The sequence below is a fragment of the Ostrinia furnacalis genome, unplaced genomic scaffold (assembly GCF_004193835.3).
Source record: "Ostrinia furnacalis isolate ACB-3 unplaced genomic scaffold, ASM419383v2 OfSCF1635, whole genome shotgun sequence".
Taxonomy (NCBI): Eukaryota; Metazoa; Arthropoda; class Insecta; order Lepidoptera; family Crambidae; genus Ostrinia; species Ostrinia furnacalis.
Genome location: NW_021131874.1, coordinates 270243 through 297176, shown reverse-complemented (window position 1 = coordinate 297176; position 26934 = coordinate 270243). Strand labels below are relative to the sequence as shown.

Below are 26934 nucleotides of genomic sequence, written 5' to 3'. Positions count from 1 at the left end.
TTAATTTAAGTTATTTGTATGAAAGATTACGCGGTAATAGGTAAGCGGTTTACGATTTACGAGGTAATAAAAAAAAACTACTTACTAGATCTCGTTCAAAACAATTTTCGTTGGTAGTTTTTATAGTAATGTACATCATATGTTTTTTTCAGATTTTTATTTTCTTAATTAAGAAGTTAAAAATCCACAATTTATATTAAGCAAGGTTCAAACAATTTGGAAAGCTTGAAGCGCAAACATAAAAGAGGAATAAATTCTACAGAGGATACAAGCTTTCGAATTTATTGGTATATTATTCGTCTTAATATCACATGTTAACGGATTAACGATTAACGTTAACTTGCGTTAAATCTTCCGAAATGTAACGTTTTAACGTTTAACGAAGTTAATTTTTTTAGTAACGGATTAACGATTAACGAAGTTAACTATTTGATTAACGGTGCCCAGCTATGTTAGCAATTAACACAAACGAGTTTCAAATTGAAAAATAGGTGTTTTCAAAAAACGAACCGTGATTAAAACAAAAAATATGGAACAACAAAAATTTAAAAATAATAACGAGGCAACCACCCCGGGGCATTTTGGCCCCGTTTCACCCCGACCAAAACAATGCGTTTCCATGGCAACGCCTCTCAATTCTAGTGGAGTGGCAATTTTATTGAATGCTGGGACGTGGAAGCGAGTAAGTGAGGCGGGTGGATAGTCAGTTTTGGTCGAGTCGATAGGCGAAAAATGTACACTTTTTTGGTCGAGATAGAGGAAGAAAAAGTGATAAAATAAACATGTTTCTTCAAAACATTGTCTGCTAAAGTCAACACCCTGTATATGGGCCCGTATCGTGAAAGAGATGACCGGTCTATAAATAAATCTTGAGTTTGAATACGAGATTTTGGCTTAGAATGACCTAACACGTTAGTTTCTACAGTGGCAGTAGCATTTGTGAGTTTTCCAGTAAAGAGTTTAAAATGAACCTACTAGGATACACAATTTTTGATGTGCCAACGTGTCTTTTACACCCTGTAAGTTGTAACACTGACTTGAAAAATAAACAGGGATATCATGTCTGAGCAAAAATTTTGAAGCCGGACCAAGTGAAAAGCAAGATAAGATTTTTATTTCATTTTGGTTTAAGTACATATTTAGCTTCATAATTCTATCACCAAATAGAATTATAAATATTTCTTTCATTATCTACTAGCTTCTCTCTCTTTCTTTTGTGCTTTCTATTCGTGGTGATGGCTATAAAAACTTAGATCTGTCTTTTAAGTAAAGTCCTTTCTAAATCTCTTCTTATGTAAACCTATGAATTCGAATAGGTACCTACTTATTTTTGCTTTTCTCAATGAAACTCATCTTTTTCATTTAATACACATAATATGTTATGTAACAGCCATCATTACACAGTACATACATTTTTCTTTAGCTGAATGAACATTTACACATAGGTACATACCTACATAAGTATTTTTACCTCGATAAATATAAATGTTCATTCAACCGAAGAAAAAAATCCCGTAACGTTAACTAAAGGCATATCTTAATTCGCTTTTATATTAAGCTGATTATGTTTTATGTTGCTCGGATGATATTAGGCAAGAGGAAAATTGGAACAAGAAACAAATACATTTTTCTGCCTTAGGCAAGAAAGACAAAAATAGGCAGTAGACTTACTTGAATTATTTCAAATTCACCAGCACGTCAGATTATACATGTTTTATTGCAAAATAACACTTTTTGGAACTAGATAAGACACCACAGTACTTAAAACATAATGTGCTGTCGACCGTACAAGACACACGAAAAAGAGCTACCCAATTAATATCTGACTGTTTAAACGTTTCAATAAACATAGATGAATTACCAGTGAGTAGAACATAGAGTGGCTTTGAAAAAAAATTGAATGGTTTAATAATTTATTATTATTTAATTTATTAAAGTCTGTTATGCTAATGGTAGAAAATATTGTGATTTTGACTTTTACAATAAGGATATACTTATATATTTTATGTTTAATTTTATATATTATGTCGCTACTGTACTTCTACTCCATTAAGTAGCCCTGAACGCTGTAAATATCAATTTCGTCTTCATTTTCATAACTCTGATTACGAAAAAGTGTAACGAATGGCTAAATGTATAAGGCATGAATTATACCGTGTTTCATTAAGATAGGTTTAGCATAAGTTATGTGGAGATTATTATACAGGATATAAATCAATTGGCATAATTTCAACAGGGAATTATCCTTGAGTAACGAATAATTATTCATGTGAGGCAGGTTGTTAATTATTCTTGGGAAAATATCTTGTAGTAAATAAATAACCATTGTAAGCGACTTTTGAGTACTTTTTGTACAAATCAAATTAAGAAACAAGATAATATGTTTACAAAATTAGTCTATTGTTCCTATTTAGTCAAGTTACGTTATTTTCCTTGGATTATAAATATAATATATTATAATTCTGACGTCATAACAGAATCTTCAGATCAAACAGACAATAAAAGCGTTCAAAAGATTGCGTTACAAAATATTAGAAAAGCTTCTTCGGAGTAACGGCGAGTTTTAATTAACAAATGGCTTAATTATTTCGCAACAACGATACTCCACCATTATGAGTAAATTAATTAGCAAATGTAATTAATTGCTCACATGCGAAGATAAGACAAAGGGTCGTAATTAAGGGCGGAGTTATGACATTGGCAGCGGTGTGAGCGCCAATGAAAAACTAATTTAACTCCGCGGCAAAAACTTGGTCGGACCGGATGTACACAAATAAATAGGGACACAGCAAGCCCTATTCTCGATAAGCTTTATGCTCTTGTTAAGCTTCAACTATACCAAAGCAGGCGCGATCATAGGCCAATGACAGGTCGCGCGACCCATGACATTCCGCGCGACCTGTCATTTGGCCTATGATCGCGTCGTGATCGCACCGGCGATGGCGATCTGCACGCGTTGGTGTGGATGAAGCATTAGATAAGGTCTCTCAAATGTTACTTAGAGATACTTACAACCTGGTCAAGTTAATGCACGGGTAAGTACGTGGGAGAGTCGCATTTCAGCGAGGTACGCAGTTAATATGACCGGGTTGTAGTGGTGAACTACATCAAAAGATCCTGCGTCCTTTAGTATGTAGTTCGTTGCAGCCAAAGGAAGTCTACTGCTGGACAAAGGATTAACCAAGACCAAGAATTTCACAACGACGATCCTGCGCTGCCCGCATCCAGGTGCATCCCTTTGCTGAAGATTTTTAAAGACATGAGTATCGAAATGTGATACATTATGGACCTACAGGCACTGAAAGCTAAAAGTAACAGTAACACGTATGCGAAGCAAAACTTAATCACTTCCAAATTAAATTCCAAAGAAGAACGACTTGGATCTTTTGATGGAGATTTCCGAAACGCTTGCGTGTTAATATCAACATCTACGTTTATTTTTAGCTTTCTACAGACTGTCTGATGTATCTGTTCTATTATGTTGGTTTCTCATCCCATTATTCGCGAGACCTCGGTAACAAACGCTGTTGTTTGCCTATTTTGTAGCTCCCAGCGAACTTGGGATTCTTATCTCGCAAATTTACTGGAATCTGACATTTTTGTCCCCGTCGAGTTATGATTGATATTTGACTAAAATGCTTTAATTTGTTCGCCGTCAGGATTTTTTCGCGGGAAACGCGATTATTAGTTTACATTTCGCGGGATTTTCCAGGAATTGGGAACATGTAAACAAAGTAACGTACATACTGGTAGATAATATTTACGTACACGTTATACAATCTACATCATCAATGCGTCTGTGCCAATAGACATCTAACAAATTGCAAACCAAATAGGTAGACTGATTCAGATTCAGGAATTTGATTCAATGTTGTCACCTAGAATAGACCACAAAACCTTCGAATAGAGAAATTCACGCTTTAGCCGCTATTGCATAAAGTTTAATATAGATTTCGAAAGGAAAAATATAGCCAATAGTTGGAAACAGATGCACATATTGGATCTCGTTAGATTCTTATGCGAACAAACAAATTGTTGAAGCGATGGCATAAAGTAAAAAAAAACCGGCCAAGTGCGAGTCGGGCTCGCGCACAAAGGGTTCCGTAGCAGCAAATATAATAAACTTATTATGTCAATTTATACACCTGGTGAATGGAGCCTAAACTCTCCCGATATTTTGCCTTGTACTTTTATGTATGAATATTAATTTTATATATGTATTTATAAATATTCCGAGCTAAAGAGGTGGCAAAAGCAATGGCAAACAAACCACAATCAATAGTATTCGGTTGTCGCTGAACACTTGGAAACTGAATACATGACTCCGATAGATACGGAAACAAGGCTTTTACATATATTTTTTGCGATTTTCCTAGAACACCAACAAGACTATCGTACACACGCAGTATTCCATTAATGTAATAAATACAACTCCAGTGCCCCACTAATCCCACGTCACCGTCATAAATTACTTGAAGGTGCGTCTCATTTTTAGGTACAGGTTCAATCAGTTCAGGGTGTTGAAATAATTCTAGCTCACGCGGTCTAAATGATGTGCACCGAAGTAACTTTTCATGAAATGCGCGAACCACATCATCTTCGATATAGTTATTATAATTCAGAATGTAGGAAAACGTATTATCTAAAGTATCCATTGTTAGATGATATACAATAAGCTTTAGAAATTTTAAAAACCTGCTACGAAACACTAAAATTTGCACCAAAAACAAAGGAATTTATATTATTGGGGGATTTATTAGTACGTGACCGGTTTAATAGCACCTATTAAACCAGTATACCTACTTACTTATTTTTTATAATAGGTACAATTCAATATTAAAAAGTCTCAACGCCAAATTCGACTTGCGAAAGAAGTAAATGGGAACGATGAAATTCTCTTAGCGCGCACAAGTGACAACGACGTCTGCCCTCACGTGTCTGCCCGTTCGGGTCGACGCGGTTAGCTATCTTATCCCCGCTCCCGCGCGAGACCACGCCCCGCAACTCACGCGCTGCAGCGCAGCGAGCGACCGATCTTCTTGAATCGATGTAATAATAATCTATAGGATTAACGCGTTTTAAAAATATTGGTTCGATGGATATGTTTAACCTATTATTACTCAACAATCACATTTGTAATATTAAACTTTATCAAATGCACAATGTATTTAAGGTACATTACTGGATAAGGATTAATGGCGTATTGCTTGAATAAGCTAATATTTCTCGTAAAAAGTACCTACATTATAAAGATTTTATATCATCGCGGATTTTAAAAGGTGTACAATACTGTAGTATATTTTTTGATCTATCTTATAAGGTTCAGCCATCGTTTTCAGTGTAAGCACAATAACTTAACCAAAATTACAGTTAAATCAACCTATCTCAAAAACTATAAGAGATACTTTGATCAAACCAAAAATCGTTGAAAGAGTTAATTAGCATGCATCACCTCTATTTTTTTTAGAATTTTATACCCCGTAGTTATAAAAATAGAGGGGGGGGGACATACTTTTTACGACTTTGAGAGCTGATATCTCAAAAACCGTTCACTTTAAGAAAAATGTTTTTTAGAAAACTTTATATCATTTTAAAAGACCTTTCCATTGATACCCCACACGGGTATGTACATCGAAAAAAAAATTTTCATCCCTCAGTTACATGTATGGGGGGCCCCACCCCCAATTCTTTTTTTTACTATTTAGTGTCATAATTTTGTAGCGGTTCATACAACACATATTCCCATCAAATTTCATCACTGTAGTACTTATAGTTTCCGAGTAAATCGGCTGTGACAGACGGACAGACGGACAGACGGACAGACGGACATGACGAAACTATAAGGGTTCCGTTTTTGCCATTTTGGCTACGGAACCCTAAAAAGACAATTTTCATCCGAACGTGTGCCGCTGAAATCAAAATTTGCTTAGCGAGCTTCTTTGTATCTGCTGATAAAAAATTGCCAGCCATAGAGTGCATTTCTCCGAAATGAGGCTTTCCTCATGCAGTCATGAATTTAAAAGTAATTCCATTATAAGTTTGGAGTTGTCTGGAAATTTTGAGTTGCAAATAATGTGAGGGGCCTAAAAGTTCTGCTTCATACCACTAATGTGATTGGAGTGTGCCGTAAGGGTATTACAACTTTTAAGTGGCGTAAACGAGTTGGTAGTCGGGAACGCGCGCGCATCTAATGTTGTTGTTATTTGGTTATTTCATTAAAATGTGCACCATGTATAAAGTCATTTGCTTCGTAATTAGTAAACAAACTTAGTGACGTACCTTTGAGTAATGAGTAAAATGGAATTGTATGAAAAGCTTTACCAAAAGAACAGTTATTGATAATAATTTCGACATAGTTAAGACGTTGGAGGCTATGTTGTCCAATAGTTCTGAGCTTCATATGATTCTAAAAGCTTTGAAATCTAACACTAGACTGTTGTCCCCGTTTCCCATTGATATCTGTTTAGCTAGGCACACGTGTGTGGTTTGTTGGAAACCCACCTTCAATTGTGAGCTAAATAAATGAAATTCAATTTGATTTTATTTCTGACATAACATCAAATCTACAGGCAAAATTTTATTCCAGTTATATCCAGCCACATATAGAATATTTCATTCCTTTCCTCAACGCAGTTCAGCTGTATGTATGAGCGATTAATATTTACATAATGTTTATTCTCTGATTAAACAACGGCGAATCACATGGAAACGGGGATTCGTTTTTCTTTCACAGTGTTTACTGTACTGTTATAACATATTTTTTGTTTTCATTTTCATTCATTTCGGTGAAAACACTCATCCGTTGTAGCAAGGCTTTCCGTTTACAGCTGAATAATTTTCGTGTATTGCGGGATTCGATTTCTCAAAATATGACTAAGATCGTTACGATTTAGTATTCATACTTATGGCCATGACCTTACGGTTCTGTGTTCATGGTTAAGATAACACTAATTTGTAGAAATCTTAGATTAAGTAATAATAATTTCATTGTGTTTTATTACTTTAACCGTTAATTAGATAATTATAACATAATTGTTTTGGTCGAATTTAATTGCAAAATCGACTGTATGTCTCAAGTCGAGTTTTAAGTGTTGTCTCTTGTCCTTAGTCTTTTGGGCAATGTCAATTAATTCATTTTCACTACAATGTAATTTTGCTAATCCAAGTTTTGTCCAAACTTATTAAAGAGAGTTACAGACAAGTTATTTACTTAAATCAGTAATCTGCTTTCACGAGCCTTCTTTAAGTAAAGGTCAAGAATTATTCGTTTAAACAACGGCTACAAATAACAAACTGCTTACCAAGTATATTCTGTGAAATCTGCCGGACTGGGATGATAATGAGCGCTTGAAAATCGTTAATAGGATTAAGCTAGCAAATTGGATATTGAGCATAAGCCAGGCTAAGTTCGCGGTGGACACAGCAAGCGCCGTAATTAGCAGTAACTAAGAGGATCGGAGTCTGATTAAAACTGGCTTAACTTGAACACTGCTGGCCCTCACTCCAGTCCCGTCTTATGTAAGCCCCTATTATTGTACACGAGCAACTTAGTTTACGGACTTTGTATTTTGTGACATTATTAGTGCTTAGTGTTTGACTTTGTTTTCTTTTTGGACTTCTTTATCTTTTGTTTTTTTAGTGAGCGTGCTCTTTTGCGCTGCTTATGAGAGGCTTACACTTCAAGCATTTTGACTGATTCTAATGATGGTCATAATTAAAATGAATTTTCTGATGTCTAGAATAATACTAGCATAATTGAGTCATTTGCAAATGCAAATTCGCTGTGAAAGCTTCTTTGCGATAGCAATTCGCTTTAATAGGTTTATGTTTTTTATAGCTGATTATATTTCTTTCAGTTTTCGCTTTTGAATTAGGCAAGTCTAAAAAAACTTTCACAATACAGCCTCTGGTATTGTTCTAAAAAGTCTTTCCCAAACAAATTATTAAGATAATCCTCTGACTCAAGTCACTACGCACAAGATGGGGATACCTAGTAATTCTGAAGATAACAATGGGACAAAAGACAAATCCAACTGTAAGTCCGGTCAGGTGAGCCCTTGTAGGGCCAAGTGTCCGTCCTTCAGCCAATTGTCGAGTACGTTTCAGACGTTTATATCATTGGAATGGCGGACCATTTAGTTGATAAGAGCTTGGTTTAAGGCTTAAATTGTTCCCACGGAGACTGTTTTTTGCGGGACCTTGTTGTCATCTTTCATATTGATTTAAAAATCTAGGCGTTTGATGTTAATCTAACGCTCCTTTCACTAAGGAAAATACATTAGATTAAGGTTACATAAATATAGGGGCTCGTCAGATTAATTTAAGTAGTCATTGAAAATGTCAAAGTTTGTTTTCTTTTAAACAGGCATTAAACCAAAGCAAACAACTTGATAGTAAGTAGGCTAAAAAAAAGTGGAAAACAAACGGTCCCGAAATTAAAACGGAAACGTAAGAAATAATAATTTTAAGTTCATCAAATCGGTTCTTCGGTTATTCGAGGTCGGAACTCCGTTGAATTGGGTCACAGTTGTTGCGAGTAGTGTCGCCGAAAATCGATAGTAATTGAATATCGATGGAAACATTGGAAAGTTTTATCTTTTTATATTCAATCTTTCGTACGAGTTCAAAAGTGACATTGATCAAATTGAATGCTTTGTGCTGAACTGTATTCAAGTCAAAACTGAAAAAAAGTTTCACTAAATGTAATTATTTTACAAATTATTTAAATAACAGTAGGTAAGTACATTGAGTTTTGTGTAAGACCCTTCATTGTTATGATGTTTTAATGTGAAGACAATAATTCATTGGCTGTCTTGACTGTCTGACTCTACTCGGTGCGTGTTATCAGAGTATAAGCGCTTAATGCAAGGGTGCAAAGTTTTCCGATTTGTCTCTTTATGAAACAAGCTCAAACGGCTTGAAAGATGATGACTTGCGTGCCGTGTCTGATTCGTTTTTGTTTCGATATTTAGCCGTCTGGTATTTTAGGTCGAGACTGCCTTTTTTATCGATATCGACTGAATTGGTTAGGGTTAGGATGTCGCTTCGCATCACTAATTCGAAGCACTCAAGTTTCGGCCTGGAGTGTTCAGAGATGGGATATTGTTCTATCGAGCACACCTTTCGCATGCAAATGGGGGAATGAAGATTATCGTTAGTATTCTGTTTCTTGGCTTGTTTCGAGTTGGGAGTGTAATGTGAGATTCTTTCGGAATATCGAGGTTAATTGAAAAGTGTTCTATCCAATGGCCATTGACGAGCTTTTTATTAACTTTAAAGAACGTGATTGTGTGCCAAAGTATACCGTTATAAGTATACGGCCCTTTGTTCTTTGTATGCCTGAAACCATTACAAAATTTATATCAAATGAAGTGTCTATTTATATTATCAAATTATTAGCATTATAATAATATTTACATAAGCATATGAAAGTATGAATGAAATGGTTAGTAAAATGCGTGACAGACTAAAATTCACGCGGGAAAAGCCGCGGGTAGGAAGATAAGACACTGAAACAATATTTGAGAATGCTATTCAAAAATACAAATAATTTTTGACTGTCTCAGAAGCGTGTATTTTTACTTCATATTGAATGGGATATATCAGTACTGGTCATCATACTTCATGGGCTTAAGCCGCACGACATGACGTGAACATTTCTTTGCATTAAAAAAAGCAAAAACGTCCCGTGTGACCGCGAGTCATCAGCGTACAAGCAAATGATTTACAGGAAACAAGCAAATCCCCAGTCAATTTCTCGCCGTAAAACATGTTTTTGCGCCATAATTATATGTTAATCAGAAACTTTAATGAAGCTGTTGTTAAATGTTAATTTAAAAGAGGGAAATTCGAAGCCTTCCTCTTTTAACACTCACTCGGTGTTTACAAAAACCGGTCCACGGGGTAAACGGGCGATTGGCGTAGAGTACTGAATAATTAAACGTTAAACTGACTGTAAAGTAGGCTGGAGCAGTAGAGACAGACCCTGAAAACTACGTTTTTCAGTTCTGTCTCTACTGTCTCACTAAATCGTTAATGCAGTTTTTAAAAAGACGAGAAAAGGGAAAATATATTAGACATACTCGGTTTATTGCGTACAAACTTATTTGATAAATAGAAGTTTATAAAGAGTGGATTAGTAAAAAACTTTATTGTAGTTACTGGTTACTGTCTCAAAAATAGATATCATTTTATTTAATAAATACATTATTGTGGTGTTTACAAAACTTAGGGTACTATATTTTCATGTTCACAGTACATACATTTAAGTATACCTTAGATATAAAATCCAAAGCACAGATTTTAGCTACAGTATCTACCTAAATATAAAACGAAAGTCCGCAACTGACATCACCCCTTTGTTGCTTTTACCTTACTATAGGTTTTCCTTTTCCCCTTCACTTCTGCGAGTTGTTATTTTCCAACAAAAGAAGCTTATCAACAGTAATAAAAGCTCTTTTAAAAGCTCGTGCTTCTGACGTCCACTCGGGCGCTTCTCACTCCCATTGTATTGTACCGAGCCTTTCGAGTTAAATTACAGGATTATTGAGTCCTAACAATTAAAAGTTTCCCAATTCAATTAACAATTAAGGGTTACGACGTAGCTGCCACTGATTGGACTTTCACATTAATTAATTTTGACTTTAACGTTAAGAGCATCGACTGTTTAATAAGTTTTAAGCATTCTAGCAAAATAGTTTTAGGGTTAAGATCATTACCTACTAAGTACTTATTACCTATTAGTTACGAAATAAATTAAGTGGCAAAATGGCCTCAATATTATGTAGTTATCTCTGGAGGATAATAAATAAGCCAGTTAATCGAAATAATTCCCAAAAGAATTATTCAGAATTTCTCAAAGGGTGTAACCTACCTACCTATAAATAATAGCCATAAAGTATTATATTCAATTAAAGTACATAATATTGTTAACATTGATCCACGGTCACAGTTGCAGTGGTTTCATTCTTCAAAAACTTTTGGCTCTGTTAATGTCTTTTTGCAGACTTTTCTCACTGTTGCAGGTTTTTAAGCGACGACGTCAAATAGAGCAGATTAGATGTGAATTCCGAATAAATATTTCTGTCTAAATACAAAACTTTGCAAATCGATTCATAATTGAAATGTATCGATGAAACACTTTCACCATTTCAAACGTAAATAAATTAAATTGATAAGGATTTATGGCGGTGTTTGTTTTAATTAAGGCATACTAAAGATAACCCGTCATTCCCCAGGGCACATTGCCCTCCAGATTGCTCAGCTGATTATCTAGATGTGCCGGTTTTGGCTGAGTTAATAAAGCCGCAAATTATATATGTATAAAACGTAATTAATTCAGATATAATTTGGATCTTAATTGCGTTGGACCGATCAGTCTTCTTGTTCTGATCACGTGACCCGTAATAATCCTGTGCAGACTTAATGAACTACTGATTACTGAAGCATTAATGGAATAGGCGGCATAATAATATGTTCTCTACTGAATAAGCTTTTCTTTATCAGATAATTAAGTTTTGTATCAAGTCAAATTAACAAAAGATATGTTTGAGAGTAAATTATGGCTCGGATTTTATTATAATTGAGATAAATATAAAAAACTAGATTTTTTCTAATAATCAGGATAAAATCAGAAATAATTGCAACCACGTTGCTGATTTACATCTTTGATTTAAAATAAAAAATATTACCTATCATTTTTGTAAGATGTTCTTGCTACCCTGTTAAACTAATACGAGCTAGCGATTTTTTAAATTGTAAGTCTGATCAGTCAGATGCCAAAGCTGTTGAGCGATTGACCTACGAGTCAAATATCACTCGCGGTCGAAGCCGCCAGATCTATGTTCAAAGTCAAGACGTCAAAATTTCTTTATTTGTATAGATATAGACTATTTAAATAGTACTTACAAATAATTAAATATTTTGCTCTTAAGGAGCCTCTACATGTCTCATAATCTTTTTACTCTACCAGCGCTTCGAGACCAACATTTGGTTCCACTGTGGGTTAGTGGTTAAGCCCTGCCCTTCTAGCGGGGAGAACGCTTAGGTTGGGTTGCACCATTTTACTTTAAGTTTGACAAACGTTAAACATCTGTCAAACTCCATACAAAAAACAACGGTTATCATTATAGTTACGGTCAAATTTGGGTGGTGCAACTCAGCCTTAATGTACATATGCGCAACATATTACACTTACCTGTAGTACAAGAGTGATACAAGCGCGTGTAGCAGCAAGTTGACCAGGTGGTACCCGGCCGGTTGGAGGCCGTGCACCGCGTAGTTCCATCGGAACGTGAGCACAGTCAGCGGCCGGTACGACTTGTGGGACTGTTCCTGAGGACAATGAGAGTATTGGTTAGTTAATTAAGTTAATTGGTTAAGTTATGGTCTGGAAATAAGCCAAAGGCCTTGCACATCTGGCAGGGAGAGCCTCACATAACCCACTGGTTCTCCAATGCATGAAATTGCATACCCACCGGGGGTATGCAATGAGGGCTATCGTTTTTATACTTAACAGTTGGCACCCCTGGCGATTGACAGGACCTTACTCTACAGTGGCGCCATCTTGATGAGTGCAAATGCGATAGTCCTCCTACCACTTTAGCGCTCACAAGTTGGCCCCACTGTCTTCGCTACTAGCAAGTGATAGGACCTTACTCTACAGTGGCGCTAACTGTGTACCTACCATGAGTTTACGTTAGGTGTGCTCGCTAGCGAGTACGTCAAAAATCTCTATGAAGATTTTGTTTCTTTAAAGTAGCCGCTAGGGGCGCTGCACAATATGTCATACAATTAAATGTCATTTTTTTACGCAGTCGCTAGCGAGCACACCTAACGTAAACTCATGGTAAGCACACTGGTGAGCGCTAAAACGATAGCCCTCATTTCATGCATTCCCTGACGATAAAAATAAAGAACAGGCCAAACCAACTATAGTGTTGTTTCGGTGTATCTGTATAAATAAAATAATATCAATTGCCAAATATGTATACATGACTGGAAAAGGTGTCTATGGAAAAAGATTGGAAAGTCATCAGGTAAAGTCGGAAGGATGGCAAGGATGATATTTTCATATAAAAAGTATAAATTGATAGAGCTGACGAAAATGGGACCGACTATGACACCTGTCGTATTTACTTCTTTCTTCTTATCTCTCTTAAAAACCTTGGCTTTATCTATCGATTGCTGATCAGCAATATCAGCTGGTCAGGACCAACAAGTTGTTGGCAACAACGCATAGGCATGGTGTAAGGTTCATAAAATTCTGCGATGCTATTTTGAGAGTCCAGTGGAAATTTTATACTTTACCCAAGTGTGAGGAAATGGTGAGCTTTTGAATATTCCGTTTATTAAAAACTCGTGTGTATTTTTTAATAAAATAGAGCTTAAATGGAATATGATACCGTTGGTATTTTAATGGCGTCCCCATTAAGCGCTTAGCAAAAAAGGCTTTTGTAAAACCATGCCTGTGAAAGTGGGTCTTTTAATCATTTTTAGGGATCCTCTTTCAAATTATCTTAACAAAGATAACGTATACATATACCGCCTTTGTGGAATATTCCTTCAAAGGGTTACACTTTTGATGTTTTATTATGCCTAAGTTTTCTCTCATCTTTAACTTATTCTTGTAGTACCTACATAGAATACTCAAACTCCTTTATTTTTGTATAATATTGTCTGATACATATAAACACTATATCCGTACACGTATATCAGACTAAAAACAATCAACTGATGCAAAGTTTCATGATTAAGTGTTCGTATAAATTTAAAATTGTTTCAGTGATAAAGTATAATAAATAAAAACTTTAATAAAATCGCGGAGAACGATCGATGGAAAAATACCGCACTTAAAATTTGTATCAACTGAAAAACTGATTTATTGTTGCGGTTATTGCAAATTGATTTTTTAAAAGGTATCGCGGAAAATATCCATTTTGTGGCATAATTGCATCGAAGACATGAGCAGAAAATATTTTTATAGTATAATTATCACGGATATAATTTTATTATTATTATATGCATTTTATATGCAACATAAATTAACGTCCGTAAAATATAGTCAATTTATGTCTTTCCTTTTAAAGAAAAGATAATGAACAATTTAGAATCGTCAAACATGTTCACATCTTACAAATAGATTAGTACCAAAGTGAGGTAAGGCTAAGTTGCACCATCTTACTTTAACTTTGACAAACGTCAAGAATCTGTCAAACTCCTTTTAAAAAGCACCGGTTATTGTTATTGCAAGGTGGTGCAACTCAGCCTAAATGTGTCACCGTATCAGCAAAACATTCTAGTGTATTTTAAATCAAGTTGAAGTTGATAAAGTCACAAATCGAAATAAAAAATGGGTGAGCTAATTAAAAGTTTGCTATGAAATATGCAAACATTCAGCTCATCCAATCGCCCGCTCTACGTATTTGGTTGGCTTACTGAAATCTATCTGAAAAAGTGGTTTTATTAATTCCAAATTCTACGAATAGCTATCCACAAACTTCATAATTGAATTCCAGCTTTGAAAAGCGAACTAAAGCCTGCATACCTTCGGTTTGGGTATGAGAAGTTGTGACAACGATATTTATTAGGTCTCCCATATTGTTGCTGTGATGAATGCCCGCCATTACTGCTAGTTACTGCGAGGTGTGCAAGATTTCAGTAGGCTCACTTGAGAGTGGATATTGAAGCATTTAATCCACTGACCAGGTATAAAAAACTCATAAAACTCATTAATTTTTTGCAAATAGGCTTTTAAAAAGCACTTTTACACGTCCCAGTATTAACCTTACCACTGCTTCGGGACAATAAATGGGCCAGTGCTGAGAAGAAACAGCGCAAGAAACTCAGTCACTATTGTCAGCCTCCTTTTCAAGGGTTTATACGTCGGTATATCAAAAATACTGTAGCACGTTATGTAGTTGAGAGAAGTGCAATTTTTCAACAAAAATCTAGTCTTTGTGAACTGGTTTTGGACTGGTATTTTAGAGAGTTTGATATTACGGGTATACCTTGCCGCTAACTGGACGTAACAGTGCCCATTTTAAGGGACCGGGAGTATCAATGGTGATGGTGCCCAAAGAATTTCCTCTGCAACAAATACTATGCCTAGATGTGGGACGTAGATGGCTAACCTGAAATCGACACGTAGACTGGAAATAAAAAAGGAACGTAAGGGAAGAAGTCCCGTAAGGACGCTTATGGGAGCAAGCCTTCTGGTATTGCCCCAATTGTGCTACCGCCACTACCTGACATGGAATTTCATTTAAAGAAGCGTTGCTATATTGCCGCTCCACTCGCTAATTTCGTTCCACTGTGAATCATGTTTATGAGACAGGCAAATTTTTGTGCGTGTGCCTTTAAGGTCTATAAAACTGATTTATTTTTTTGCCATATCGCGACTAATGTGCTTGGTACGTGATAAAATGGCGCCAAGTACATTGTGGTGGTTCTTAAATATTTATGAACTGGCTTGAGGTCTTTATTAGCTTCGTGTACTTAAGCCATTAGGGGTAGCATAAAATTTGTATGTGTTCCAAGTAGGCCTCATTTTTGGCGATGGTCAAAGATGTAAAAATTGGTATAAATAGATGGATGTCCTACAGTGTTCAGTAAGTAACTAGCTCCATTATAAGAGGTAATGGATAAAAAAGTAAGTAAAGTACCTACTTGCGAAGTAAGGTAGACATACAACATTGTATCCCGCGGAATTCTATTCTGTAACCGTAGTTTTTAATCAGAAATACATGATACTGGAATTTCGTCGTTTTTTCCAATACTAGAGCGGCCTTAGTCAAGAATATACTTTGAATCTTTATTAAAATGCGTTGTTACACGTCTCTCGATTAACGTATGAAAATATCCCTTGAACTACAACACTATTCATCCCATACTGTCCATTAGAATCCTAAGCGGAGTGCAAACACGGCATCACGGCCGCGGCATTGAGATTATTTCCTGCGGAGACAACCCTGCCAGATGCTAACAGCTTCTTATATTTGTTCAAGAGATTAATGCCTAGGGCTGTCACCGTGTAATAACACCGCCCGAAGGCGGTACACAAGGAAGCGTAGTGATGTGCAGTTTGGTTGGTGAGTTTGTACCGGTTGTCTATTCCCTCAAAATTTTGGTATACTGTTCGGAGTAAAGATTTGAAGTAAAAATATTTTAATTGTTCTTTAAAAGGCAGATGGATGCGGGCAGCGCAGGACCGTTCATTGTGGAAAACCTTGGGGGAGGCTTTTGTCCAGCAGTGGACGTCATTTGGCTGAAACGAACGAAAAGGCAGATAAAATGGTACACTGTCATGATTAACACAGCTCTACACACCTAGTTCATGTCAAATCGATCATTACAGATTTTGCTACCTAAACATAAATCTTTAACCGGTTTTAACTGTATTTATCAATAGCACTGTCCCAGTGTCATCTGTCACAGTTGTTATAGTGTTGTCCAGCTTTATTTTTTTGTTGAATGAGAAACCGAAAATGCAGTATTGGGTTTTATGTTTAACTATCCCATCATTAGCATTTCCCAAGGCACTACAAGGACTACGTGTATCTATCACGTTTGACATGTTCAACGTAGTGTTTCCCAGCGTTTCTTGCTACCTAAACCCATAACCTAACCATAACCTAAAACCCATTTTTAGTACCTTATGCACCTGTAAAGTTATCACATCCGACGCTACTATTCCCTAGCGTATCTTACTGAGTGAGAAACCGTGAACCGGTATCCGGTTTTATGTCCCATCACTGGCACCGCCCACGGCACCCACAAGGACTGCGTGTATCTGTCACGGTTGTCACGTCCAACGCGAATTCCCTAGCGTTCTTATCGCCGAGGAACGCGATATGTCTCGCTGTTTCGATTGATGTTGATGGGAGGGAAATGTGACGATTCTACTGCAATCGTGCAATACTTTTTAACCCTAAGGCTGGGTTGCACCACTTTATATATGTCAAACTCCATACAAAAAACACCGGTTATCATTATAGTTACTGTTAAAGGTGGTGCAAATCAGCCTTAATGTGAGTATGTGTATGTCTATACTCTCAACACAAGGCCAGTTCAAATTATGTGTTCACTATGTTACCATTGTCTGAGTGAGGGTTAAATTATTTTTTAACTACAGTAGGATAACGTATTAAATTTATTGAAATTATTCTATTTCCATAGAAACACGATGCTACGTTTTCTGAATTTATTCCCAGTGAGAATACAATGACATTATTTATGAGAATGTCATAAAGTTGACAAATATTGTAAAGAAAAACCTTTAAAGAAAAGTTATTTTATGAAGACTAGCTTTTGCCCGCGTTAATTTCGTTCTGTCATAGAATTCTAAAGAGCGTGCGTATCACATCTTAAAAGCATTCCTGTTTTTCTCTGGGTCTCAAATTACGACTACTTATACAGTATACAAGATAAAAATAAAAAATAAAGGGAATCCATAATTGAAACGCAAAGGTCCCACATGGTCTCAGTTAACCATTTTTTATTTCAAAATCTAAACTGGAGCCGGAGCTTTGGCGTCAAACCGCCCAGAGCTAAAGGTCGCCTTTGAGCAATCCCGTCTCATGTTTCTAAGCTATTTTATGAAAAAAAGCAATTCAGGTCTCCTCTATCAAACGTATGTTGACGTAAAGGTACGCTCGCACCAATACTTTTTTATTAAAATCTTTGGTATTACGTCCTCTAGCTCTATATATAAATAAATAAAGCTAACGTACCTGTATATTGCAATCTTTATTATTGCAACGGAAAAATATTTTCAAAAGTTGCTACTAGGACTAAATACATTTTTGTTATAAAAAACCGTAATTTGCTTTAACCGTAACTATAACAATAACAGGTGTTTTTGTATGGACTTTGACAGATATTTGACGTTTGTTAAAGTTAAAGTAAGATGGTGCTACTCAGCCTAAGACAAGTTAACAAGAAGATTTATTTTATTTGATGTAACATTAATCTTTGAAATGTATAATTTATGACTATAATTTTCACTGATAAAGTTTCTTGAATTTCAAGTCACAACTCACATTTTGACCCCCGTTTCCGAGAAAAAACATTTTTTTGCAAACTTTATTGAACGAAAACAGGGTACGGTACCCTTGAGCTTGGTAGAAATCTAGAGCTTTGATAATAAGAAATGCGCGTTAAATTTATTCCTCATAAATTTTCGTCAATTTACAAGGTTAATGAGGCCGAAGCAAATTATTTTCCGTACCTTACTTACTTTATCCCTATTCTTCTGTTTCAAATTACATTTTCGTACAAATTGATAAAAATATTTTACCTTAGCTACAGGTTTGGACTGAATAGGTATTTACTTAAGCTCAGGCTACTTGGAATTTATTGAAAAATAATGTTACGTATTTGGAATTTATAGGTTCTCTACAACCTTAAAAATATTAAAGTATTCAAAACTGTCTCGTACCTAAAGAAAAAAATTGCGATTAATTTTCCAAGAGCTGGCAACAAAAACGGAAAATACAATGCAATGTTGCGATCTCGATAAAGGAAACAAGATTGCTTGCGTCAGTATCTGCTGTCGTAGCTTGATCAGCGATTGTTGGGAATGAGGGCAAACTGGATCGGGAACAATCGGTTTAGGTGGGCCCACATGATATTATAATATCTGAGGTGTCAAAAGGTTCAGTCACGTAATGGTGTGTCAGACCTCTGTGAGCCACAACAAAGATGCCCGTAGTAGGTTCATATCCTAGTAGGAACATTAAACTAAATATTGAAGTAGCATTGCCGGCACAAACCCAAAATGGAAGATATTAAAGTCAAATTCAAAGCACTCTTCTGAGTTTACTTAACTTAGGGCTGATTTTTCAATCGTCGGATAACTTTTAACTAAAGAATAAGTTTGGCACATTGACAGTTTTAGTATCGGAAATATGTCAAAATGACAAGGTTATTCTTTAGTTATAAGATAACTGACGATTGAAAAATCAGCCCTTACAATTCAAAATAATCCATCGAACCTTGTTCTGTTAGGTATTGTTTTAATTTCAAAGATTTGTAGAGCAAAGAGAGAAATAAAAGTTGAGTATGCTCCGTATGGCTAACAATTTGCTTTCTCATTTATACTCCTAAGTCGGGGTAGTCCCTGCTGTGTCCACTTACAGTGTCCCTCTGCGAAATCGAGCTAGAAGATTGGATTCCTTTATTGATAACAAGAGGAAATGTCACTGGATTAGAAGACGTTCCGTTACTGCTCCGAGTAAAAAACGAGGACTCCTGGGAAACGAGATCAAATATACTTCTAGAAAGGTAAATATAGTTGGGAATGCAATTTAAGAGTACGTGACATTATTCGGGAGAAATAACCGAATTTGGGAGTTCCGGCTATTGTCATATCTTTTGAGTATTGACGGGAATGTTAATGCACCATTTTCCGTACACGGAAAACGCATATTCACAAATTTCGGTCTGTCACAAAAGCGACACAGCATTCACCCGTCACGCCGGGACCACATAATAAAAAAATACAGCAGGACCGTATAGTTTCAATTTTGCCTTCATGAACAGCGACAGCAAATCAGACAATACATATGATTTTGTTTATATTAAACAATTATGTTTTCATTTTGTGATATTCTCAGAAATTCTGGTCAGTTTGTACTATTATACTCGTACTTAATCCAGGATGTATTTATTGTCACAAAATGTTGCCCGGCAGTCTAGGTGGCGTTAAAGTTTTTCAGATCAGCAATAAAAGTGAGTGTACTTAGTGGAAAACATAAAATTAATATCTAACTTGGTGGTAGCTTCCACTACAGGGCCGGATCGTGAATTTGTGGGGCCCTGGGCTGAAACTTCTTATGACGTTGTCACGTAAAAATATCGTCCGTAAACCGACTTTACAGACTATTTTTTTTTTTCAAATTATGGCCTACTTTTTAGCGGGATCTGGGGGCCCCTTGTAACCCCGGGGCCCTGGGCTGCAGCCCAATCAGCCCATAGGTAGATCCGGCCCTGTTCCACTATGCAGTTATGGTTAAAAATATTGCAGTTTTAACGACCTGGTTGTTCCATCAAAAATATAGCAGTCATTCAGAGGTGAGTGACTGACAAGAAATACAAAATTGTAGGGCGTAGGCAGCGCAGGACCGTTCATTGTGGAAAACCTTGGGGGAGGCCTTTGTCCAGCAGTGGACGTCACTTGACTGAAACTAACGAACGAACGAAGGGTGGTCTTATCGCTATCATATCGCATTTACTACTGTATCTATTTATATTGTATGAAACAGTGGGACTTGGAGTAAATAAAACTCACTGCTACCCGCAAAGTCAGGCCGTTGGTCGAATGTGGCGCCCAACATGGGGCTCGCGATAAACTTTTTTCATTTGCCGCGGAGAATCACAATACAGCATAATATAAATAAACACTGGAAATTCTTTTTCCATGGAAGTTTAATTAAATATTAGTGCAATCCAGTGTGGAATTACAAACATTATGAATAAAAATGCCAGAGCCACTACAAGAGAAAGACATTTTCGCAGAACGTGTAGTTCTATGCCAAATAAAAATTATTAGCAAAGTGAGTGCTATCGAAACAGACGAAGGAATATTTTCAATGGTTCTGAAACATAGACATGGGGAACGAAAGAGAAGAAGACTAAAATAAATCATATAGTATTTCGAACTGAGTAATGTTCATGCGAGTTCCCATAAGTAATGTAGAGACCACGTGAATCACCATATGACATACTTTATGTTTATCTCCAACTCTGTATGTGAACTAAATCCCTTTGCCAAATCGTTTTAAATAAGGTCACACTGTGCTTTATTTGCAATAAAATATGAATTTACTACTGTGTATAATGTTGCCAACTATCGACTATAGCACTACTTTATGTAAAATATTACAATAAGTTAACTAAGTAGGTATTTAAGATACTAACGCCCGTATTCACAAACGATGCTTGCTTAAGTGAAGCGGCAAATCGAACGCAAAGCGTTGAATAGAGCTCTGTGATTGGTTCGTGTGACACCCTGTGCGTCCACGCGCACTGTGAGACCTCATAGTAATGTTTGTGAATACGGGCGTTAGTACCAAATATCACTAAATATGTTGCGTGATCAGTTATTTACTCGTGTAGGGCTGAAGATTCCTAGAACTTGTTAACCCAGATTTTCTTTCTGCTTACATATTATAAGGGAATAGCAAACAGGAGTAAACATTTATGAGAAAACGGGTAACACACATTAAGTGTTAAGTTTACTTAATATTAAACGTAGTTAACTATCTCAATCACACTAATACTATAAAGACAAAAGTTTGTGAGTGTGTGTGTATGTTTGTTAATTCTTCACGTCTAACAGGCTGGAGCGATTTTCAACCGACTTCAAAAAAAGGAGGAGGTTCTCAATTCGACCCCTATGTTTTAATGGATTTAGCTGACACCCTGGATTAACACATACTACTACGTTTTTCCGCGGGTAACACCACCAGGCACAGTTAGGTCTTATAAAACTATGATGACCAAGTTAAGTCATTTATACAAGATAGTCTAGTTATCCCTTTTTTAGAATTTGATTTTGATATGGCTTTTTACTCGTAGAAGTTGGAGGACTTTATAGAAAGTTCTTTAGCATTATATCTTAAGTCTACTGTGCCATCTTCACTGTGAGCCCAAGTTCTACCTACATGTCTGTTACGTAGCAATTTGTCATCGTCTGCGCGTCGCGTCGTTCAAATTAGGAGAGACATTAAAATATTTTCCCTGTTTATATCTACGAGAGTTTTTTGTGAAACATGAATATTATTTAGAATTGGTGAAGAGACTTTGATGGATGGTCTAAATGAATTCAATTTGCGCTCTCAATGGATAATTTACATCGTATGGAGTGAGCTCTTATCACGATTGTGGAAATTATGTTAATATCTGCGTTGGTTGTTTTTGTGTAGGCATTTTCTGTATACCAACAATATTAATCAAATATAATATTAGCTTTTGCCCGCGGCTTCACCCGCGTGAAATTTAGTTTGTCACAGATCTTCATAAATTATAGCCTACTATATGTTATTCTGGGTTATAAACAATAATTATTATGTAAAGTTTCATGAAAATCCATTTAATAGTTTTTTCGTGAAAGAGTAACAAACATCCAGACATCCAAACTTTCGCATTTATAATATTATAGTAGGATGATTTTATTATGAGCCTATTGGTCTGGAAAGGGAAAACACGTATAAGGGCTCGTTTCCATGGCATTCCAGTTTTGTGGGATCCAGCAATGCGGGATGTTAGAAATTTGGACGGATCGGTTTTTTGCGGGATACTGCAAACGGGATGTTCATCTCAACGTTAATATCAACACGTATACTAACAAAACGGGACGTCTCCGTGGGGACGAGCCCTCAACGATTAATTTTAAAGAAATAGTTTTTAGACTTTTGTATATTTTTGTATCCTACTATCTCGAAACATTCACAATCAATACTGTCGACCCTGACTACTGAATGGCGCTGGCAGTGCTCTCGTTTTAAATGAACAAACATTTTATGTTGCTTCATCAAGACCGTATGCATTCGCCGGCTGAAAAATAATATCCGATTTCAGATTGGCAGCTCCGGTAACCCTTTGCTGTGACAGTGTTGATTGATCGCCGGGATATTTAATTTTAACGATTGACGGGCGCCCGCGCGTGTCGCGCGTTTAAAACGCAATCAATAACGGACTGTAGGCTGTTTTGGGTATGCCTTTGCCTGGTTTTTGTTTGTATCTGAACTTTTTTTAGAATCAGAAGCTGCTATTTGTCTGTGATATAAATTCTTTTTGTTTTTACTTTTTGCTTGTAGTTTGATTCGCAAGGTAAGTTTTTACACAAATTAAACAAAAGTGAACGTAACAACTTGAGTTTTAATTCAGACTTTACGAGCCGCCACAGGCGTTTGACATGGATTAAGAGCCATTAAACGCGTTTTAACTTGTCAAGATCTCGAGGCGAACATAAAATCGTTTACACGTTTCTTTTAAGCTGCTTCATTAGATGACAAACGGTCTACATTTAACGATTTATCCCAGTCTTTTTACAGCCATTTCTGCGTCCATAAATAGAACTTTGGCAGTATTTTCTTTGTTAACAGCCGAGTTTATTAATGATTAAACGAACTTACCTTAGTGACGTTCTATCATAATTATACGAGGGCTTCATCCGAAGAAATTAGAAGAATAATTGTAGTTTCGTGCAACTACTCGCTAATCATACACAATAGTTTAAAGTAATAAAAAAATAACACAGGTAAAATAAAATCCTAAACTGGTATCCCCAAGCAATCGTCATAACGGTCGCTCGTTCAAACTTCATTTAGTTGAAAGTGGTAGGATACACAAGACAACATCTACAGATGTTGTCGTAGTTACTATAACACCATGGACAAAATAATATTTCGTATTATTGGGTAAGTATGTGGTGGGAGGGTTCTAATTTCTTCGGATGAAGCCCTCGTATAATTATGATAGAACGTCACTAAGGTAAGTTCGTTTAATCATTAATTATACATCGAGCTTCATTCCTCGAAATTAGAAGAATAATTGTAGACCTTGAGAGTCTGAGAAATATTATTTTTGAATGAATTAATAATCATATATTAATCAATGAAATTATTTATTGTGTCTTCACAAAAATACAAAATAAATAATAATACATAATTCGAACAAGATAATATTTTCTATCGTAATTCATAATTATGATAGGTTATTTAAAAATAATCACAACCTTTGACTTAATCATTAATATCTTCTAAGACAGATATGGCAAAATCATGCTCCTGACGATTATCTAATTGTCTGTTATAAAATTTTCCAAACACTTTAGACGTCCCGCTCCAGCCAGCAGTGCTCCTAATTGTGTCAATGCTGACGCCTAGCCTGCTGGCCGCGGACGTGCTGGCGTGCCGCGTGGAGTGGGCCGAAAACATTGAAGTGTCAATTCCGCTTTCATTTAAAGTATTTTTAATCCATTTACTTAAGGTTTGGCTACATACTGGTTTGTATGGTTTCCGGTAGCTAATAAATAGACGATCAATATTTCCTCTCAATAATTTAGTAATCTCTATGTAATCTAATAGTGTCTTGGCTGGACAGATTTCGGGTTTCGCATCATAAAATGGAATGGTAAGGCATGGCTGATAAGCGCCTGGTCTCGAAGTTTTTATAGTATCGGGTATTTTAATGGAAATCATACCTGTACAGCGCACAATATTTTGAACTTTAATGAGTGAAAATGTTTGCACCCTATGTGCTGTAATAAGAGCTATGAGTGTGAGTGTTTTCTTAGCTAACTGTTCTAAAGGTAGGTTTTGGTTGGGATACAGATTTGTTAAATAATCAAGAACAATAGAAGTATCCCAGGTGATATTGTATTTGGGTAAAGATGGTCTAAGTTTATAAAAACCCTTGAAGAGTCTGTTGATCCGATCATCGGTACTCACTCGTGAACCTATTATTAGTGATAGAGCAGAACGGTAACTGTTCAGAGTTCCATATTGTGCGCCTGAATTGAAAACACTTGTGAAAAAGTAAATGATATTTGGAATTGACGCTTCGTAACAATTTAAATTATTTGAATTACAAAAAAGCATCCAACGTTTAAATGCGACAGTGTATTGTGATATAGAACTATCGGACAGGGACGCACAAATAATATCTAAAGAACTTGATGGTACACTTCTTCTGGAGAACGCCTCCCGGATAATACCACTTAGTGTTTAGTCTTGTTGCAAAAAGATCAACCTCAGGCTTTCCAAATTTATAAACAATGAGATTATAAGCAGAGTCACTCAATTCCCATTCCGTGTCAGGATGTAACCGACGTGATTCCGCGTCTGCTATATCGTTATCTTTTGACCGTATATACGAAGCATATATAAAAATGTTTCTTGTTTCACAAAAGTTCCATATATCTCTTGTTAATTTATTCAGGTGTGGGAATCTTACTCCTCCCATACGATTGATATACGATATAGCAGTCGTGTTATCAATGCGTAACAATATCTGAGTGTTGTTTAAATTCGCCGCAAATATTTTCAGACCAAAATACGCAGCTAGTAATTCAAGGAAGTTAATGTGTTTGTCTGATTCTTCCGCACTCCATTGTCCGTTCGCGGTCTTTCCATTGCATACTACCCCCCACCCAGTTTTACTTGCATCAGAGAAAATCTCTAAGGTGTAAATATCTTCTCTAATTGGATTAATTGCATTTTTAATTGAACCAATCCACCATTTAAAATCATCTTGTAAATATGTAGGTATATTCATATAAGCATCGTAATCATCATCGGACTGCAGGAGAGCAAGATATTTACATCTTTCCATCTGCTTTGTGTAAAGCCAACCATATTGTACACCTGGGCAAGCGGCAGTAAGAAGACCAACAACACGAGCAAAGTGTCGAATTGAGCAACGTTGAAGACGACTCAATTTTGTTAATTCTGTTAATTTTTATCAGAAAGTAGCTGGATAAAAATTGATCACTACTTGGTTTGCATTCAGAAATAGCTCCCGAATCCAAAAGCTCTTTTATGGCTTCAAAATGATTATTGATTTCATCTTTTGACAATTTTGGAGGTAGAGGAACTCGTTTCTGTATAACTGGCTTATAAAAAGGAATGCTGTAACCCTTGACCCACGATAATATCGTTGGGTCGTTAGTTATTTGACACCAATGATCATAGAATAAAGCAAGTCTCCCAGAGGAGCGTACCGGATCTAACGACGTTGATACGGGCGTTGTTTGGGCCGCTGCTGCGACTGCGGTGGTGGCGGAGGCGGTGGGGGCGGTGGAGGAGGCGGCGGCAGCGGTGGCGGCTGCGCTGGATACTGGCGCCACTGCGATGTAGCCGGGAATGGTAATGGGGCAGGGGTCTGCGCGTATGCAGCAGGCTCCTGTCTCCTCTTGGCTGGTTGCCTGCCACTCGCCAGCTGAGGTCTCGGGTTTAAAGAACGAGACTGACTGCGTGATGATCCAGCTTTAGGCTTTGTTGCCTTAATTTCAGTTCCGGATCTATTAATGGCTTTAGCTGCCTTAAGAGTATCAGCCAAGTTTTCACCGAACAAGTATTTGTCGATTCCTGTCTCATAAATCTGGCTTTTGATCTCTTTTTTAATAGATGCACATATAAAGCTTCTCCTTTTCATCGACTCGTAGTGTTGTAAATCGCAGAGAAGTTGAGCGCCTTCAAGAAGAGGTCTTATCACTGAGGTATCCTTATGATCAGACTGAAAAATCTTGGTGAGAGCCTCTCCGATGCAAGCAATGACGGACGCTACCTGCGATTGCTTGCTTTGGGAAACCTTGTCTTTGCCAATCATGGTGTCTGATAACGCGGCTTTGATTTCAGGATTCAAAATCGGGGTGCCAATCTTTGAAGAATTTCCAGGAACTAAATGTTTATCTAAAAGTTCCTTCCGGGCGTCTTTTGAGAGGCCTGAAGTAGCAATATGCTCCCATCGTAACGCAATGTCCTTCTGGATGTTATCTCCAGTCTTTTTTGATTCTAACGGAGATGCGCCTAACATCTCGAGAATATCATTATCTAGCGTACATTCCTCGGTACTTGGATCAGCCGGCGGGGAAAGCGCTGGGGCGGGTTCTAAGTCCACGCCAAGTGTGGGTAAACCGAGATGTTCGGTCGAAACCACGGCCTCCGATAACTGCGGTCCTGGGCCATCTAAAAGTGCATAAAATAGGGTAAACCAGAGAGTGATTGCCCACTGGTAGTGATTGCCCGCTTTAAGAACAATATTGTCAGGTGCTGACTTTGAATCACTCTAGTTAGATTTGAATTTACTAAGTAGATGGCTCCGTGATCAATGTACAGTAGATTTAAAATTTACAGTAGGAAACACTAAAAAAAAAACAGTTATGGCGGATTTTGTCAAGACGGGTGAAAATGTTACTCAAACAGGTAAAGA

General features: G+C 36.7%; 2 protein-coding genes across 2 annotated transcripts in view; both read right to left on the bottom strand.

Moving 5' to 3' along the window:
* The window catches only part of Tmtc3 (Transmembrane O-mannosyltransferase targeting cadherins 3), a gene marked incomplete at its 5' end in the record, with an annotated part of 34240 nt that extends 21898 nt beyond the window's left edge, over nt 1-12342 (bottom strand). Inside the window, one exon of the mRNA XM_028305062.1 lies at nt 12197-12342. Coding sequence (XP_028160863.1) covers nt 12197-12342 — 146 coding nt within the window. The remainder of the gene's footprint in view (nt 1-12196) is intronic.
* Nucleotides 12343-25470: 13128 nt separating this feature from the next.
* The window catches only part of LOC114353199 (leiomodin-2-like), a 1779-nt gene continuing 315 nt past the window's right edge, over nt 25471-26934 (bottom strand). Inside the window, exon 2 of the mRNA XM_028305081.1 lies at nt 25471-26690. Coding sequence (XP_028160882.1) covers nt 25729-26690 — 962 coding nt within the window. The 3' untranslated portion in view covers nt 25471-25728. The remainder of the gene's footprint in view (nt 26691-26934) is intronic.